Source organism: Podarcis muralis, chromosome 2 (assembly GCF_964188315.1).
Source record: "Podarcis muralis chromosome 2, rPodMur119.hap1.1, whole genome shotgun sequence".
Lineage (NCBI taxonomy): Eukaryota > Metazoa > Chordata > Lepidosauria > Squamata > Lacertidae > Podarcis > Podarcis muralis.
The window spans coordinates 66,545,833-66,566,813 of NC_135656.1; the positions used below are offsets into that span (position 1 = coordinate 66,545,833).

A 20,981-nucleotide genomic window follows, 5' to 3' on the forward strand; every position below is an offset into this window, starting at 1 on the left:
CGAAGGAATGCAGTTCCAATCTCAGGTGAGATTTCACACACTAAAGAACCAGATCAATACAACCAGCAGCAGGCCGCTCAATATCCCCTGAAATATTGCTTCATTTTTCTTCTTATTATAGATGAGTTGTGTTATTATTTTCCCCAAATCAATATTTTACAACCTTTTTTATCCGTTTCTCCATAAATTTTGTGATTACTTTAAACTGGGAATTCCGGTACACTAAATAAGATGCAGTATCTGAAAGGTAGTGAGAGTACCAACATGGTTTTTCCACTTCTTTTTAACAACTCGGGCACTGTACCAGGGTGAAAGGGGCAAGCTTATGAAAACGTGATCAGAAATATTTTTCACTGAGCAAAGTAGAAACCTGGAATTGGCTCCTGTAAATGCAAATGGCTAAATAATAATAATAAATAATAACAACAGCTTCAAAAGATTCGGTGTATGAAACACAGAATTGAGATACACGGTACACACAAAATTTAATTCCAAGCAAAATTGGCCTCTCCGCTACCTCTGTGCCTGGTCGCAGTTAAAGGGCCAGCATAATTCACTGAAATTGTTTCTTACAAAGCAGATAATTTTGTGCACCTTAGAATGATTTAATTAGCTTCCAGAGCTGTCTCCTGCTAAGTGTTTAAAGTGTCTGCAAATCAGATCATGTTAACTCATCTGCTGCAGTACTCTTAGAGTGTCTTAACAAAAAACTGTTGTCTTTAGACATTAATGGAAGCTACCCACAGACCCCTTGGAGAGCAAGCAATATAAGTTAATTACCCAGTGATTTGGAGAGTACACTGTAACCTATACCAATTGTGTGGTGACTTACCTATTACTAAACCTTCAGCGCACTTGGCTAGCATAAATATCTTCTGAAGTTAGGTATTCCCCAAACTGGGCTAGGAGAGCACAGTTTTACAAATTTATTATTTGAGGCATTTATATACTGATTTGAAGGTTTAACAGCCTTCCAAATAATGACATGATCAAAAGCATAAAGTAGCAAATTCGGTATCCAATTCACCAGTGAATCTAACACACACACACACACATGAACTCTTTACCCTTAATTTCCAAACTTTTCCAAGATGTAAGTACCAAGCATTTTACTCTAGCAGGTAAAAAGATAATTCATTTGGTATCTTCAAACATTTTTTTAATCAAAGGTTTATGGGCTATTTAAGTAGTCACTGCTATTAAGACTATGCTTGAAGATACGTTACAAACAGGTTACAAAGAGAATTTAGTATTTCTATTATTTGTTGTTGTTGTTATGATTACTACTTACAAAAAATTAAGAGCCAGTGGTATAGCATACAAGGAGACAATACATTACAATAAAGCTATAACAAAATCTATAAACAGCTGAAAACTTCATCAGAAGAAAAGATTTAATCAGCAAACAACAGAATAGTTAACACTATAGGGCAAACTCCTAGACAAGGTAAGTTTTTTTTCATCTGGTGCCAAAAATATGTTAATGGTGGCACCAGGCTGGCTTCACTAGGAAGAACATTCCACAAGCAGAGAGCTGCATCGGCACGTTCATGACCCTTCAAACCTTCCCCAGAGGGGGCACCCAAAGAAGGGTCTCAGATGAAGGCAGAAAGGACGAGGTAGGTTCATATGGGACCATGTGCTCTGGAGAATATTGGGGTCCTCATCCACACAGAGCTTTATAAGTCAGCCGATGTGGCTGAGCCAGGATCATTTACATAACATGTCTGTAAACTAATCCTGTGTTTGAAAGCACAGCAACAATATAGCAAAGGACTAGGCTATCACACACACACAAAAGGAGGTTGGCTTAAATCAAATATCATGCCCAAACATGTTTTGTGCTAGCCATATATAGGAATCTACACCATGGTTTATGTTGCCAGACACAGAGCAGACAAGCCATGGTTTTGAGCTCCTTGCTGCTTCCAGTTTCCATCTGCTCAGCACTCAAGTTCGTATGATTAATCCCATTTCAATAGTGAAGCAATTTCTTGAAACAGAACAACTTCCTTAATTTGTCAATGGTTTGTAAGTGAGACATGACATCATGCCACAGTGAGTACAAACTGTGGTTTGATATTCTGGTGTGGCAGCTCCTTGCAAACCATGCTTTAATTGCTATGCTCTACCGTGACTGTTGGAAGCAATATGCTTCTAAATACAGTTCCAGGCTGCAGCCATTCTAAAGATTCCAAACTCAGAGAGTCTATACCTTCAAAAATACGTAATGGTTTGGGTATGAGGAAGGACCTGAAGAAGGGGGCCGAAATAGTGCTGTGCTTAAGAATTATTCTGTATGCTATTTTTTAAAAACATTCTCCATCAATCCGCATGAAAAGCAATTGCACATAAAAGCTATAAAAATGGGAGAGAGAAATGTTGAGGTATTTTCATGTGTGAGGTGCCAGGGTTTTCTTGAAATTACCTTGGGGTGTTTGTCTGTTCTTTCATTCTACAAATCATTTCCCCAGTGGTCTGCACTCTGCAGCCTTCGCGGGAGGCCACGCTTCGGTTAAAGCCCGGGGAAACCAATGCAAGAAAATTCCTTCCATGGGCCTTTTTCAGACTAGGAAATCGAGGCAGCTGGGGAGGCTGCAGAGTGCTGGAAAGATGTTTACTCGAAATAAATGAACATACACCATCCTCAACTACCTCACAGCAACAAGGTAAGCTCAAAACCCCAGTAAAATTCTAAAGTAATAATTCAAGTGCGCTCAGAATGGGGCAGAAGAATACAAGCGGGCAAAAATCTTTCAGAAATTGGGAGGGCAACAGCAAAACCAGGAGCACCACATTCTAAGAGCGCTTGGTGCCTATCCCTAGTGCAACCCTCAGCCAGACAGATGCTAAAATAAGAGAGGCTGCAGGGTGATGAACTGCTTGGCTCCACATCACTTTCCTGTGCTATCACTTGAGCCTCTGCCTGCATCTCAGTGCAGAAATCAAGCTGTTTTACTATATGGATTCACTTTTCAACCAGGCTGCTTGCATGGAATGAAGCACACCTGAGACTTTCAGTCTCTTACCAAGGGACAGCTTTCAAGCAGCCCCTGCAAATGAACCAGAAAGAGGCTGCTGGGAGGCAGCTTGCTTGAGGAGTCATTAGAGAATGCTGCATAAAGAGTACTGCCTCTGTGAATATGCTCACCTGTCCTTGAACCTCTGCTTCTCCTTGCTCTGTAAAGTATCCATGAGCTTTCCCCTGAATTCTCGTTATGGGCTGCCTTCATTTATATATGTTAAGGGCATTTACAAAGGGAGCTGACATCGGAGCTTAAAGGGTTTCGTTATACAGCACCAATAACTGGCAATAGGATGGTCCCTGGGGATCATCCTGTTTCTTGAGCATCAAATAAGCTGTTTTGTTTGCGCTATCAACCCTCAAGAAAGGGCTGAAGTTCTCGGGTTAACTGCAAGGCCCAAAGAGGGCAAACAGCTTGACTACATCAACTGTGGGGTTATTTCACTATAGAATTAAATAAGTAATTGCCAGGATAATCTTGGCAATCATGGGTGGGGTTTTTTAAAGTATTAAATCCAGTTTACCAGTTGCTGCAGAAAAAAAGGGTAATGCCATGACTCAAGCCTGCTAGGATGCTATCCCATTGATCCTGCAAACCTGTGGCAGGATTGGTTTTTAGCATCTGCTCATTTTCTGTTTTGTTCACAAAACAAACAAATTCTGAGTGAATTCTGAGAGCAAAAGCATCTCAGAATAATCCCATATCTTTTAATAATCAGTAATCGGTACCCACATGTAAACTGCAGGTGCTGGCAACAAGATTTTGGGCAAACAGTCCAGCATTTCCTGGTTTGAAAAACATAGGACCTTCTTATACTGTCAAAACACTGTAAACAATCATTTTTTTTTTATTTTTTTTTATATTTTTTTTATTAAAGTTTCAGAAGTTTTTTATAACAACAAAACAAAACAATACAATAGAACAGACAAACAGAAAATAAAAAACAAGTATAATTTCAACCCTTATCTTCTTATAACTTACTTCCCCGACTTCCTCATACCTCCCCTTTCTGTATTCCAATTTCTAATTTATTATTCAGCAAATCCTTCCAAAACACTGTAAACAATCAGATGCAGAGGCATAAACAAAATATGGCTGCAGTACTGTACCTGTAACATTATAATGCACATGACACTGCCTTGGCCATTGTGGCAGTGCCTTAGTATAGATAAAGTGAAGATTACATAGATGCTACCTTAGTTTAATCAAGATAACAGTTTGCTGCAAGTGTCAGTTTGTCCTTAAAGCCTACAATAATTCTTATGGTGATGAAGTTCAGGTGCTATTGGAATACTTTCCATGGCCAAACATGGGCTGATCAGGGCTAATTCCTGGCTCATCGAGTGCTTAATCTGGTATTATGTAGCTAAGAGAATTCAACCCTACACACTTTTATTTAGAAGATAGTTCTCAATGACACATTCTTCCAGATACGTGCAACAGGGTTGCACCTTAGTTAGGAAACCCACAGAAATGGGTGCCCAGTTCCAATAACTGCTTGTTTTTAAAGTTGCAAATCTGCATTCAGACACTGAAGGGCTTGTTTTAGAAATTATTCTTTAAATTAAAATGCAAGTTATAATTTGACAAGAAGAAAGATGTACATTCAAATATCAAACAGAAGTGTCTTCAGACAATTGTTTCTTCTTCTTCAGTTTCTGTTCCACAAAGATATATTGGGGGGGGGGGGAATTAATAGGTGTTTTGTATTCTTTAATTAACCCTACATCTGCTGGAAGTCAAGGTTTCCTGATGGTAACCACCAGTGCAAAATCCAGGTGCAAATGAACAAGCAGTTCAAAGTGGCAGCTCATGACGCCTGGAGGTTAACCATAATTTATGTTCACCGGAAGAAAGTGAAAGATTATGTTGGTTGTGCTGAACGTGTCGATGGGCAAGAGAGACAACAAGGAGTATAACAGAAATATATGGTGTTTTCACACTTCTTTGCTGTTCTACCTTGCTAAAAAGAAGAAAGAAAGAAAAGAACTACCCCTGTTTCAGGGGTGGTTTAAGCCTCTATTCAGTTCTGGAAAATATTGCACTTCTGATCTCTTAATCATCAAGAAATTCAACAAGGCTTTTTTAACAAATAAAATAAAATAAATAAAACTGTCCCCACACCAATTGCTGGAAAAAAGCTAGGGCAAAAACAAATCAGCCCATCTCTAGAACAAAACGTTTTCCTCAGCCTTAGCTACATCAGAGTGCAAGTGAGAAATGTGTGATGTCTGAATCATGGTTTGAAAACCAGCAGACATTATTTGAGGAGGGTGTGAACCCCATGGTTTATCCAATTATGATTTGGCATGATGCTTGAATCACCAAATAATAATAATAATAATAATAATAATAATAATAATAATAATAATAATTTATTATTTATACCCCGCCCATCTGGCTGGGCCTCCCCAGCCACTCTGGGCGGCTTCCATAAAAACCAAAAATACAGTAAAATATCACACGTTAAAAACTTCCCTGAACAGGGCTGCCTTCAGATGTCTTCTGAATGTCAGGTAGTTGTTTATCGCTTTGACATCTGCTGGAAGGGCGTTCCACAGGGCGGGAGCCACTACCGAGAAGGCCCTCTGCCTGGTTCCCTGTAGCTTTGCTTCTCGCAATGAGGGAACCGCCAGAAGGCCCTCGGCGCTGGACCTCAGCGTCCGGGCAGAATGATGGGGGTGGAGACGCTCCTTCAGGTATACTGGACCGAGGCCGTTTAGGGCTTTAAAGGTCAGCACCAACACTTTGAACTGTGCTCGGAAACGTACTGGGAGCCAATGTAGATCTTTCAAGACCGGTTTTATATGGTCTCGGCGGCCGCCCCCAGTCACCAGTCTAGCTGCCGCATTCTGGATTAGTTGTAGTTTCCGAGTCACCTTCAAAGGTAGCCCCACGTAGAGTGCATTGCAGTAGTCCAAGCGGGAGATAACCAGAGCATGCACCACTCTGGCGAGACAGTCCGCAGGCAGATAGGGTCTCAGCCTACATACCAGATGGAGCTGGTACACAGCTGCCCTGGACACAGATTTAACCTGTGCCTCCATGGACAGCTGTGAGTCCCTGGTTACACTGACAGGTCTGCCTCCAAAGGTTATTATAACATCAAGACAGAAAGTATAGATACACAGGTTTGCATCCAATTAAAGTCTACTAAGAGTTGATCCATTAAAATTAATGGACCTAGTTTAGTCACATCCATTAATTTTGATGGGTCTACTCAGAGTAGAACTGACATTTGATGCAAACTACGGTTTTCCCACAAACTAATATCAGCACCACCTCGAAGCTCTCAGTAATTCAAGTAAACGAACAAGCCCTTTACTATGTAAGCAGGACATGTACATGTCATAGCACTGTGGAGACTTTGGCAGAGATTCAACTATGGGGCTTTCCCCCACTCCTCCTCCCCACGCACACCCCAAAATTGATTTGAGCTGGGTCAGGAGAACCTCCAGAACAGTGGCATGGCAGGCTGAAATGCTTGCACTGATGGGGCTTGATGTTAAATTCTTTCCTGGAGGTTGCAACCAGCAAATCTGTCCCATTATCGCGAGGCAGAACAGAATTTCCCCTTCATCTCCTCATCCCATACATCTCCCAGTTCTGTTGCAAGTGTTTCCACAACCCTCCAGAGCTGATTGGGCACAGGAATGCATGGGGAGAGGTGAGAGAGGGGAAATTTTGTTGGGCAAGCAGAAGTCCTTGTATTACAACTCTGAATGGTATCTAAACTTGATTGGAATACTTGTAATATATATTTGGCTCTTTTAATGCCAGCGCTATAGTACTTTGGCTTTAAGGGCTGATTGATTTAAAGCAGTGGTTCCCAAACTGTTTGGTCAGAAAACCTACTCCCCTCATAGGATCCCTTTCTGATAACCATATTTTCACCCTAAATTGGACTTGAAAATGAACTCTCACGTGCCAACTTGTGTTGCATTGATTTTACCATCTACCATAGCTGTCAACTTTTCCCTTTTCTTGCGAGGAATCCTATTTGGAATAAGGGAATTTCCCTTTAAAAAAGGGGAAAGTTGACAGCTATGCCATCTACTGATCACAGAAATGCTACCTTTTTAAAACTGGGAATCACTAATCTATGGTAATCATGATGAATACATCTTCTCTAAGCAGTATGCAAATTATTGTATTTGCAGGTCCAAATTAAAATAAACCTACTAGAAAATCCTATTGAAATCCCAGAACAAACTTCAGAACTGGACAAGATTATTATTTTTTCATCATTTCACATGTTAAACCTTTGCTTATACCACATGCTGTTCAGACCTCAAAATGCAGCATCAATACATGACTCACTTAAAACAACAAAGCTTGTTTCAGTGGAAATCCCTTGAGAATCAGGCCACGTTTTTAAAAAGTGGGTAACAATACACCAGCAGCTGTTGTAAAATAACAATAGAATATAAAATCCTAGTAAGGCCAATCAAACAGAGCAAAGTTTGGAAGCAAGGGTGTGAAAATGAGAGCATATGGGTAAGGATAAAGGAAAGGATTTGCAAGATAAATTTCAGTGACCCTGCGGGTTAATTTATTGTTGAAGCTGCAAAGCAAAAAAAGGGGGGAGTTATTGGCTATGAAGGTCAGATAACTGGTTATGCCACATTAAATAGGTTAGCAGATCCAGGAGTCCATGGGATTGCATGAAAATTGCCAGAAAGCCATATAAAGTCTGGTTTACCCCTTTATCGTTAATACTCTCCTAATCCTTTAGTGCAAATTTATAGTTTAGAAATGGCAACACATCTTAAAGATTAAAGGTATGTGACAAACAGTTCATGTCCCTAAATAATCAAATCACATAGCTTAGACCGGGCTCTTATCAGCCTCCCCCCTCCCCCACCTTATGATTTCATAGGTAGAAAATACTTTATATCCCCTATTACATAAATGATGAATTGGACCATTGGTTATGGGCTGTTATTTGCTTGGCTGTAGTCAATATGTTTTCTTTGGACAGGGATTTCAAAGATTTATGTCTCTTCTGGATTTATCACTTATTCACTAAGAGCAGACAGGGAAAAGTCAAGATTATAAGGCCTTGGGCACATCTAGACTTTATAATATTGGGGAGGAGGACATTGTTGCTTTAAATAGTCTGAGCACCCTGTGATGCATAAGGCTTTGTTGGGCAACCAGGCGGTGCGGAGAGAAAAAGATCATATTTATTGGGAAGTGTAAAGTATGCAAAATAATATATTTCATTGACTATAAATTTTAATGTGACTGTAGCTGTAATTGAATTAATTCTGCAGACACGGTATTATGTACAGGTTTTAGCTCTACTGTACTACATTGTAAAAAGTTATATGAAATTAGTTACATCTTTCTGCCTTCAGGTTTACCATGTTTGGTTTCCACATGATGACTGTTTGCCTACTTGGCTGTAGTGATTTCATATCTGTATTGTCTTTCATGCTTTCCGACGTTTCCATGAAACAGCTGAATGAGATCGTCCTGGGTTTTGGAACTGGGCATCATCAATATGCCGATGACCCCATCTAGCAATATCTCTCCGTTGCATCAAATTCAAATGAGGTAGTAGTCATGCTGAAGCAATATTTGGACTTGATTACATGATAGTCAAGAATCTGAAGCACCACCCCTACAAGATGTTGGGTAGGGCTTGGTGATGTTAGGTTTTCAACGCCGCAATGTATCACCAGCCAAACATCGTGATCTGGTGATACACCACAAAGTTGGAACAAGCTGCATTGGCCCCAGCCTGGGAAGAAGAAGAAGAAGAAGAAGAGTTTGGATTTGATATCCCGCCTTTCACTCCCCTTCAGGAGTCTCAAAGCGGCTAACAATCTCCTTTCCCTTCCTCCCCCACAACAAACACTCTGTGAGGTGAGTGGGGCTGAGAGACTTCAAAGAAGTGTGACTGGCCCAAGGTCACCCAGCAGCTGCATGTGGAGGAGTGGAGACGCGAACCCGGTTACTCAGATTACGTGACTACCGCTCTTAACCACTACACCACACTGGCTCACTGGAGTTGAGGCACTTTCATCCTAGAGCATTGTGGGCAGGGACAACACAGCTTGTTTGCGCTGCTCAGCTGGAGGGCGGGAAGGCTCCCACTTCCCAAGTGAGTGAGCCCCGATATAAATGTTATTATAAGCAAACAAGCAAATTAACTGCAACACAAACCACCGAGAAGCCAACAGAAGATGCAGGGAATCATCATCATCATCATCATTTTTATACCCCACCCTCCCCGGCCAGAGCCAGGCTCAGGGCGGCTAACACCAGTAAAATTACAATAAAAACATAATGGGGGGGGACCAATTTCAAATACGGGTTAAAATACAATTTTAAATGCAGCCTCATTTTAATAGAAGCCCATAGATCAAAACCATAAGGGAAGAGAAACATAAGGGTCAGACTGAGTCCAAACCAAAGGCCAGGCTCTGCAAAAAGATGTCAAATTCCACAGGGCCCTAGTCTCTTGTGACAGAGCATTCCACCAAGTCGGGGCCAGTACTGAAAAGGCCCTGGCTCTAGCTGAAACCAATCTAACCACCTTGTGACTTGGGACCTCCAAGGTGTTGTCATTTGTGGACCTTAAGGTCCTCTGCAGGGCATACCAGAAGAGGCAGTCCCGTAGGTATGTGATGGGTGGTAAGTGGTGACAATGACCTATCAGCACAGTGACACAGCCTGATCTGTAAGAGACTGAGGCTGCAATCCTATACTCACTTACTTGGGAGCAAACCTATTGAACTTATATAGGCCTTGCTTTTAAATAGATATACATAGGATTACATGTGAACAGAGAAGGAGGAAGAGAATCTCAGGAATGTTTGGGAACATTTAAGTAGCGTTTAGATCACAGTGTGTTGCTCTTTTCTCTTCGGCTTCTCTACTTGTATCACAAAGAGCAAAAATTCCCCAATTATTTTAAAAGTGGTTACATGGAACTGGAGTACATCATCTGATTAGCAGACTTTATGTTGTTAAGAGTCATTTGTTTGCCTTTAATCCTTGGTAGAACTTTGAAAATCGGCAGCAATCTTAAAGTTTTTAATGTGTAAATCTACGCAGTGTAATTTATTCTAATTGCTTCGCTTATGTTTATTTGATGCACAACAGGAGCAACAGAACAAAAGATAGAGAAGCCCTGCCTTCAACATTACCTCCTTGACTGCATGGCCTCATCCTCTTATACCATTCAATAACAAAGAACATATAAAAGAATGTATTAAAAAACCTCCACCAAATATTTACTGACCTCTGACATAATGTATCCTGTTTCTTATCCTTGGGGATGAGAGTTGGAGACTTTTGTGTTCTATTTCCTAGTAAGAAATATTTCCCCTTGTTCCAGTGAAACTGACTCCTTGTCCCCAAACCAAACTGCTACTAAAGTTGTTATTAACTATTCAAGCCTGAATGAAGAAAAAGAAAGTGGGTGGCAGTAGCACATAGCACTGTGGAACAGAGGCAGTGAGTTGTTGGAAGGGGAAGGAGAACACAACAGCAGATCCAATCTGGTGCTCCTGTCAGGGTACTTGCATTGCACAGCTCTTTCTGCTGGTATGCAGCAGCAACTCTCATGCCAGCAGGTCAGAGAAGTCTGCAACCCCACGACACCATCCTCTACTGGTGCGTGAAAGACTGTAGAGCTGATGAGGCTGCGTGCTACAGTTACTCCACTTAAACTAAGTTTCCATGATGCTCTCTGGTCAAACATTGGAATATGGATTAACCAAAGGAAGGAGCCAAGCGTTTTTGGTAGTTTGATACAAGACTAATGACAACCAGTGTGCCTCTTATTACTACTTAATCTAATCAACAAGCAGTGCTTTTACAGTGGTACCTCTGGTTACGAACTTAATTCATTCCAGAGGTCCGTTCTTAACCTGAAACCGTTCTTAACCTGAGGTACCACTTTAGCTAATGGTATCTCCCACTGCCGCCGTGCACTCAGCGAGTGATTTCTGTTTTCTTCCTGAGGTAAAGTTCTTAACCAGAGGTACAACTTCCAAGTTAGCGGAGTCTGTAACCTGAAGTGTTTGTAACCCGAGGCACCACTGTACTACCTTTCCTTTTTTAAAAGAAGCCCAACATTTTTTTGATTGTACGTATTTGGAGGATTAAGAAACCAGATATAGTTTCAAGAAAATGGGAAACATTTTCATGAACAAAATTCAAAATGTCAAATTCGGTCCCGGGGGAAAATATTCACAGTGTGGACTAGAACACAGAGAACACTTCACACCCACACCCAGGTGGCTTTTATCCAGTATGTAGTATTTTGGTGTTTTGTAATTCCAATCAGTGAAAGGATTGGCTTCGTGATCTTTTGAAAAGAGTGCAGGACTACAGAGATCAGAAGACTGATACGCAGAAACCTTTGCTCCACTCAGGATGCTATTTACAGAAGATAAGAAAGTGGCAGAAAAGAAGCAACATTCAATTCTTTTTTGAGGTGGGGTACTGTTCTATTCTGAACAAATGAACACTCATGCAATGAATTTTTCTATATTCCACAGGAACTTGAAGTGTCTTGCTTAATATCTCCTCAGTATATTTTTGTTTTAGAATAGGATCATCAATGTAACATAGAGTCATATTGTGGTTCGAGGACCCGACCCCCGCCATGTGAAATGAATACGCAAGGACACGTGATGTAAGGTTAATGGGCAAGAAAAGGCCACAACGTTATTGATTACAGCAGTGAAAAGGTATTGGCTTAGGCATTGGATGTCTAAAACAAGGGGGTTTATTCACCAGTAGGTGGAGCCTGTTGATGCTAATCCAACTATAGGCTCTCCCCTGATGTCACCGAGGGTCGTGCCATGGCCTCCCGCCAAGCAGGCATCGGACAGAGTACACAACCGCCAGATTCCTTTAACAGAATACCCAAAAATTGAAGGCATAGGTGATGGCCACACCTAGCCCTTCGACACACCACAACACATTATTCCAATGCCTAACCTACCCACCAATACCACAAAAGTTGTGACGATTGCTATGAGGTAGGCGAAAAAACCAAAAAGCCTAATGCCAAATGGAAAAATTCCTACCAGGCCCCCAGGACAACCAGGGCAACCAACCTAAGGTCCATAGCAAGGCCAATGAACTAAGACCCTGAGCTCAAAGGGAGTGGAGGGTGGGTGACTCGCGACGGGACGACAGAGAAGAATGAGGCCGAGGAGAGGCTGGCGCTGCAGCAAAAGGCTGCTGTACACGCCCCCTCGGAGGCACCTGGTTGGGTGCCTGCCGAGGGGCATGGGCGCCAGCCAGGTGAGAGGAGGAGGCAGGGGGCTAATGCCCCCTGCTAGGGGCAGAGCTTGGGCTCCCGCCCACAACCACTCCCCTCTCTTCCAGGGAGGAGAGTCTTTTTAATGCCAGAAGCTACTGAAAGAATATATCGCATTTAAATGAGTATTTTAAGCTTCGTAAATCATATATTGTACAAGGTCTAGCAACCATGTACTGAGGGACAGCCAGGTAGTTTAGGATGACCCCAGCCCAGCATTGCAGTCTCTGGAGAGCAGCAAAAACTGGAGATTTGTCCACCCAAAAATAAATTGATATGCATACCAGTTTGGTCACATGTTGTGAAGGCTTATACCAGGTGCCTAGATCAATCCTAATTTGCTGAATGGAATTTGAAAGCTGAGACACGTAGGAGGTGATTCATGCTATTTAAAAAAATCTCCAACAGTTGAAAATATTTTAAAGAATTTTTAAATATAATTGAATTGAATAATTGCATTTTTAAGCTCTTTAGAGTTTAAATAAAAGGGTGGGATATTTAAATGCATATATACATACTTAGGTATGCATTCACTGGAGGTTTCAGACAAACCCAAAATTAAGCCAAATAAATGCATTTGATTGAAAGTCAGCTCTGCTGACAGAAAACATTTTTGGCCAATGACATTAGCCCTATTCCCAGTCATCCCTAGATGGGACTGTCTCACACCCAGTCATTCAGATTCCAAGACACACCATCTTGCATTTCCTTCAATAAAGACAGCCTGACATCGGCATTTCTGTCAGCTCTAGTTGAAAACAGTTTTACTTCTCTTCAGCGACTTTTGTGACAGGCAAAATCCATGCAGAAAAGCAATTCCTGTCAGGAGGTTTCATGAGTCTGTTTGTAACATAAACATCCTTCTGAAGTGCTTCCAAGGAAGGTGTGTGTGTGTGTGTGTGTGTGTGTGTGTGTGTGGGTGTGTGTGTTCTATCACACTGTAAACCTCACGGGGAATTTAATGTAAAAAAAAGAGACTAACATTACATTTTATACAATTATGTGAATTTTAAATACGTTGTTGCTTTGTGCTAAGGCTGGCCCCTTTTAAGAGTTCACTGAAAAACAGGCACTGCTGAACACTGAAAGTATCTGAGTTCTTTTTTTCTATATTTAAATATATTTAACATCCAAATGTGAATTGTTTTGCTTTGCAAGAGACTGCCTGTGAAATGAGAGAGGTGGGGTGGGATCAAGGAACTGTTTCCCTCTCTTATTGAAGCTCAGAATGTACAGTTTTTACAAAAAAGAATTATTATTTTTAAGACATAACATTTCTCCTTGCATCGAGGATCTTGCTTCATAGATGCAACATGCAATTCACAGATCAAATTTCTAAGTTGTTGGCAGTTAAATGAAGGGGAGGGGGGAAATAACTTAAAATTAATGGGCCACTAGGCTTTTTTTCCTGAGAATTTAAGCACTTAACAGTTAAAAAAAAAAAGTTTACAGCCAGGTGGCTTGAGGGGATATTTTGTTGAACACTGATTAAAAATAATTTCTTCTAAATGAGACCTAACCACAAAATGGGGCCATTAATGGATAGGGCATTTTCACCAGAAAGGAAAGTACGCCTGAATGGCTTTTGCGCTGCCCACAACCCCCAATTCTCTTTCCTCTTTTCTTTCCTCCTCTGTCCTCTTTTCTCATTCTCAATCTCAGGGTAAATAAACACCAAGTGATGCCTCACTGTTTTCAGCCAAAAACAGAGGCCAAACTCCTCTGAGAAAACATTTGGCCTCTGTGGTTTTGTAAAACGTTCCAGAACACTGAATTCACCGACAAACACTGTGGAAAAACTCCCACCGACTGGAACGCTGCTATGGAATGTTGCAGGATCAGAACTTCCAATTGGTCCATTTCCTGTAGGCCCATAATGAGAGTTGTTAAAAAAAAAGTGGGGGGGGTAAACTATGTGGGAGTTAAAAGAAGTTCTCATGGGAAAAATGAATGGCAAGAAATTCTCGCTTTAAAAGAAACAGCTAATCTGCTAGTTTGATTATTCTTCAAAATTTACAATGAACTAATAATCCTAATTAAAACCACTTGGCCTAGTTCTGTAAAGCATCATGGCTTTTTCTATGCTTCGTTTGTACACACCACAGTCTATTATTTCTCCCCCCTTCTACTGATCACTAACAAAGTGCTGACTTTGTCAGGGTGGCTGAGCTAATTTTGTGAACTCAGTGTGAAACCATAGCTAAACAAAATTGTAGTAATTTTCCTTAATTTGTAATAGTGATTGGAGTGCAAACGAAATTTTCCTCTTGGGTCAATCCTATAATTTTCAATTAACTTAAACTATTCAGCAGGTTTGCTCCAATTCTGCATTTTGTTTAAAGGGCTGGGAGGCATTTTTGAAGGTGAGACCGATAGGTGTATAAATGTATAACTCCCCCTCCCTTTTAATTTTTTGCACCCAAACAGTTATCTGCTTGTGGATTCTTAAGTCCTCTAGACTGCACTAAGTTCCTTCTTTGTTCTGTATAAAATGGAGTACATTGTGCAAAGAAAACAAAAAGCACCACCACCACCCCATTTATTTATTTTTTGAAGTGGATTCTAAAAAGACAATAGGCACACAACCCTGCAAAAGTTAGCCCTTGCAATAAATGGATACAGGCAGCCAAGTATGCGGAGAGCTGAAATACAAGTCCTGAGAGACAAGAGAGTTTCAACTGCAGGCCAGCATCTAACCTGGGAAGCCCATTTAAAAGGGATTTTGAACAAAGGCAGTGCTAGGTAGCAAGCAAGTCGAGGCCATAGCAGTATAGAAGGAAGAAGAAGAAGAAGAAGAAGAAGAAGAAGAAGAAGAAGAAGAAGAAGAAGAGGAGGAGGAGGAGGAATTTGGATTTGATATCCCGCTTTATCACTACCCGAAGGAGTCTCAAAGCGGCTAACTTTCTCCTTTCCCTTCCTCCCCCACAACAAACACTCTGTGAGGTGAGTGGGGCTGAGAGACTTCAAAGAAGTGTGACTAGCCCAAGGTCTCCCAGCAGCTGCATGTGGAGGAGCAGAGACGCGAACCCGGTTCCCCAGATTACGGGTCTATCGCTCTTAACCACTACACCACACTGGCTCTAGAAGGAAAACGAAGACTGATAGCCAAAGGTACCTGGAGCATGGCCAGGGAGCCACAAGCAAAGCCCTGATATTGCCCAGCCATAGGCTCATGCCTGACCCAAATGCATTTCTAGCCTGGCGAGCTATAACGTGATGCCTAAGAGATGGGAGTTAAGGATTACCATCTTCAAGCATTGCTGCTTTACAATCTGCACTCAATCCATTGTGTTTAGGTCAGAGAGCCATATGAACTCCACTAGGAGTGCTTTAAGGTTACCAGTAGCATGTCTTAGTAGACTACACTGCTTGTACACAGGCCAATGGTTCCCAAAACACGGGTGGCACTGTGCTCTAAACCACTGTGCCTCTTGGGCTTGCCGACTGGAAGGTCGGCGGTTCAAATCCCCACAACGGAGTGAGCTCCCGTTGTTCTGTCCCAGCTCCTGCCAACCTAGCAGTTCGGCAGCACACCAGTGCAAATAGATAAATAGGTACCGCTGTGGTGGGAAGGTAAACAGTGTTTCCGTGCGCTCTGGTTTCCATCATGGTGTTCCATTGCACCAGAAGTGGTTTCGTCATACTGGCCACATGACCCGGAAAGCTGTCTGTGGACAAACACCAGCTCCCATGGCCTAAAAGCAAGATGAGCGCTGCAACCCCATAGTCGCCTTTGATTGGTCTTAACCATCCAGCGGTCCTTTACCTTTACCTTTTTACATGCCAAGTTTATGATCAAGGTGTCTCCCCTGCCAGGTAAGTATATTACATGCCAAGTTTAAAGGGTATGCATTGTATTTCATATTTCTATTATATGGAACAAACTTTCTCGCCATACTTTCCCTTCTTCTCAGTCTATGTAAATGCACACCTGTGAAGCAGAGGCTTTTGTCTACAGAACAACTCAAATAGATCAACGTCACCTAAGAAGTGGCCAACCAGAGGCCTGTGGGAAATCCCCAAGTCGGACCCAAGTACAAGAGCACTCTTCCCCCCTGTAGTTACCAGCAACTGGTAACATTACTCCTTCTGATCATGGAGTCAGAGCACAGCCATCATGGCTAGTAGCCCTTGATAGCCTTGTCCTCCATGAATTTGTCTAATCCTCTTTTTAAAGTCATCGATGTTTGTGGCTATCACTGACTCCGGTGGGAGCAATTTCCACATTTAACCATGTGCTGTGCGAAGAAGTACTCTTCTGTATCTTCCAACATTCAGCTTCGTTCGATGTCTCTAAGTTTTAGCGCTAGGAGACTGGAAGAAAAACTTTTCCCTAGCCCCTTTCTGCGTGCCATGCTCAGATTCATAAACTTCTATCACGTCACCTTTTAACCACCTTTTCTCTGAACTAAAAAGTTCAAAACATTGAAACCTTTCCTCACAGGGAAGCTGCTCCATCTCCTTAAACATTTTGGTTGCTGTTTTCTGAATCTTTTCCAACTCCACAATACCCTTTTAAAGTGAGGCAACCAGAACTGTACGCTGCATTCCAAATGTGGTTGCACCAAAGCCTATTGCAGTAACATTCAGTCTAAAAGCAGCAATGTCAGCAAAGATGGATGAAACACATCTTTTCCCATTCTGTTATGAACAGTCAAAATTAAGGCAGCCTTACCTGTGTAGATGAATCTTCCAGGTGTGCCCTTACAGAACTGCTTGGACTTGTAGGACAATGTAACTTCTACCACACCTGGGATGTGTCGGGGTGGTGTCTGAACTCTGATTGCATGAGGCGTAATAAGCTAGGAGGAAAAAATAAGCAAGGAGGAAATCAGTGAGATGCAAAATAGTTCTTTAATAACACATTCTTCTCAGATCACATAAACAAAGGTTTGGAACGTGTAATTAACCTGTCAGTGTTTGAATGCGTTTTTGAAGTAACCAGTATAAAAGCCAATGACAACAATATTTGCAAATGTTCATCTTCCCAGTTGTAATAATATTAGCTCTGTTTTCATACAAGACAGGCATTTGCTTCTGGGTATGAAAATTGTTTGTGACACATTGCAACATTTGAATGCAGTCAACTTGCAGTTTCTATATATCCATGCATCTCAAGGAAAATAATAATAATTCAGGGCCTAGGATATGCTGGCTTCCATAGTATATTATTGAAAATTAACAGAAAATTCCCAAGTTCTAAAATGTAGTATGTACCTCATATGACAAGAGAATAATCCAGTCAAAGTAAATTTCATTTGTGCCTCACTGACATATATCTATGCAAGAGTGAGGGTGCAGACATGGGGATTGTTATGTTAGTTTTCCTAATTACAATGCTAGTGTTTATATCCTGGATTCTAACATTTCTTTTTATACAGTGTTACCTGTTGTGTTATGGGAATGTGGCTTTTTGATCGATATACCTCCATGCCAAGCTAAATTTTAAATGTTGAGAAAGAACTGTATGCTGGAATAACACTCCAAATTTCATCATGCCAAATTACAATGCAGAACTCCCATTATTTTCCAGGTAAACAGGGCTGCAAGCATATTTTTTTCTGAAAGCAAAAAGCATGCAGATGAGCACTAAATTTCTGCTAAATTCCACTAGTTTTCCAGAAGTGACTTTTACATTGTGCTGTGATCTAAACCACTGAGCTTCTTAGGCTTGCTGATCAGAAGGTTGGCAGTTTGAATCCGTGTTGGTGAGCTCCTGTTTGAACAGGGTGAGCTCCTGTTGCTCTGTCCCAGCTCCTGCCAACCTAGCAGTTCGAAAGCACACCTGTGCAAGTAGATAAATAGGTACCGCTTCGGTGGGAACATAAAATGGCATTTCCATGCGCTCTGGTTTCCGTCACAGTGTTCTGTTGCACCACAAGCGGTTTAGTTATGCTGGCCACATGACCCAGAAAGCTGTCTGTGGACAAACGCCAGCTCCCTTGACCTGAAAGCAACATGAATGCTACAACCCCACAGTCACCTTTGACTGGACTTACCGTCCAGGGTTCATTTACCTTCATTCATATATATATATATGACTCTTCCACTCATTCATCTCTTGGGTAAATTGCATGCATAATAAAAACACAGCACAGGGGGAAATGAAATGAAGACAGAAGAAACTTAAATAAAAAGAGGAAGGTTTCAAAGAGGGTTTGGCCATGGAGAGAGGTATTGGCTGAGTGGCAAAGCAAAGGCTTTGTATACAGAGGATCCTAGGTTCAATCCCTGGCATCCTGAGCTATAGTACATCAGGCCTGGCAGTCCACTGGGGAGTCACTGTTCATCAGATATGGAAGCCGGTGGACCAGTGGTCTGACTCAGTATAAGATAGCATCATCTCTGCCCAAATTCATTCTCATTTTACAGTGTGGCATATACAGTGGTACCTCAGGTTAAGTACTTAATTCGTTCCGGAGGTCCGTTCTTAACCTGAAACTGTTCTTAACCTGAAGCATCACTTCAGTTAATGGGGCCTCCTGCTGCTGCCGTGCCACCGGAGCACAATTTCTGTTCTCATCCTGAAGCAAAGTTCTTAACCCGAGGTACTATTTCTGGGTTAGAGGAGTCTGTAACCTGAAGCGTATGTAACCCGAGGTACCGTAACAGCAGCAGCAGTTGGTGGGGTGGCAAAAAGGCAGCACAGAATTGTGCTCCTGATTTTCTAGGCAGCATCGTTGCCGCTTCCCAAAAGGAACAGAGGTGAAGCATGGGAAGATCAGTCTAGTGTAGGTACACTGATAGGCACCACGGATTGGCTCTGCCACCGCACCTCCACCAAGCTGAGCTCTCTGCACATTGCCATTCCCTCTCTTGTATGCAGCAGCAAAGCTCACTGTTTGGAAGCCAGATGCACCACACCACGCTGCCTGTGTTGCCCCACCATAACATCATAATGCCAGGGCGGGATGATGACGGATGGGAAAGCAGAGTGGTGAGAGGGCACAGAGGAAGAGCTGTGTTGTTACTGACAGCTTCATCTCGTAATCAGAGGGAATGGTTTTACTAGCCCTCTCCAATCCCAGTGCTTTGAGGGAGGGAACAGCTTTGCAACAGCCAAACTCTAAGCACCAGGATGAAGAGTTCCTTTATGACTGACAGCTTTAAACTGTAATCATAGAGAATGATTTCGCCCAGGAAAACAAATCTTTCAGTTCTTCCCACTCCAAAATCAAATTTAAAGGTTCCCAGAACAAAAACACCTGGGCTTATTTGTCTGCCATTCTTACCCAGAAGCAACTCTCTCCTGTCTGCAATTTTCAGACCAATTGCCCATAAAACACCAGGGAAGATGAAGTGATTCCTTTTTTACCCGCTCCCAACTGTAATGGCTGCCTTTGCAGGAAAAAAAGTACAGCTATCCTTTTGCATTTTTGCATGATTTTTGCCCTCAGAAGGAGTGACCTTGCCTGCAAATGTCTTCCAATTGTAGCCCCCCCTTTTTAAGTGAGACATTATTCCTTTTTGGAAAGAAAACAAGCAGACTTGGACCCCTGAACTGAACTGGGCAGCCTTCAAATTGGTTCCAGCCAAATCAGGCTGTTTTATGAAGCACTTGGGGGGGGGGCGTTCAAATGAAATCTTGTGATTGGTAAAACCCCCTGGTGTGTGTGTGTGTGTGTGTGTGTAAATAAGTATATGTGTGTATATGCATCTGTATGTGTGCAAATTAATATCTCTGCAGCTTCCATATGTCTGTCCCCAATTTAATTCTCTTTCAACATCATTTCATCCATTTCCCAATAAAAACATGTTGGTTCCCATGAAGAAACTGACATATTTATGGTACATTGTTGCATAGTGTTAAGGTTGAAAAGAGTTCAGCAGATTTGCTGGAAGGTTCTTTACGATCACGCTCCCTCATTCTCTTTTAAGTAAATATGTTAAACAAAAACTATAGTTTTAAAAGCACAATTAAATATAGATTATTGCCCAGTCATTCTGGGCACAAACTTTCTATCAAACTGTTGACATTTAGTTCATTTTGCACTGGAGGTTACAGAAAGGGGTAAATCTGAAAACCGCTCTCCCCCCCCCCCCCAACTTCCTGTGCTGAAATTCTGAATGGATTCTTATAAATCATATACACTTCCCCCCCCAGCAATGCTTCAGGAATGCATGTGTAGGAGTAGCCACTAATGATGCAGGTGTATCAATAGGCTAAGTCACAGCCCAGAGATTTAAACTGCTATAGGAACCCCAAAACCTGAGACATAACCCCTAGGTACGAATTCTCTCTTTTTTTAAAGTCACAACTCCTTAAGCACTTAAGTTTGTTCTACATTCTTTCACTGTATCAAATGTGATGCAATGGAACATTTATCTGCTCTAAGCAGCCTACCACTATTTTGTCAACATTCAAACATCTCCCAGTAACCGCTATAGTTTTTCTGTACACACTAACATAACTGCAGTTGCCTGCTGCTAGACTATCTTTCCTCCCATTACAGGACCATTTACTACTAACTGCTCCGCGGATACAAATCCAGGACAGAGAAAAAAGGCAGGTGAAGTCAACATCTGGCACTTACTCCAGGTAGACTAATTCTTTTTATTTATTTTTTAAAGGTGTGGTGTTCAATATATGCATTCCATTCTGTAAAGTTGTGAGCAACTACGAGGACTTAGTAAAAAAAGCAGAATATAAATCTATTTAAGAAAATAAA

The 20,981-nt window shown here is 41.7% G+C and overlaps 1 protein-coding gene across 7 annotated transcripts in view; it reads right to left on the reverse strand.

The window, feature by feature from the left end:
- The window catches only part of EBF1 (EBF transcription factor 1), a 383,413-nt gene that overhangs the window by 64,793 nt on the left and 297,639 nt on the right, over positions 1-20,981 (reverse strand). For all 7 annotated transcript variants that reach the window (XM_077924635.1, XM_077924631.1, XM_077924629.1 and 4 more), the window contains exon 10: positions 16,988-17,114. In XM_077924635.1, the coding sequence (XP_077780761.1) occupies positions 16,988-17,114 (127 nt within the window). The remainder of the gene's footprint in view (positions 1-16,987; positions 17,115-20,981) is intronic.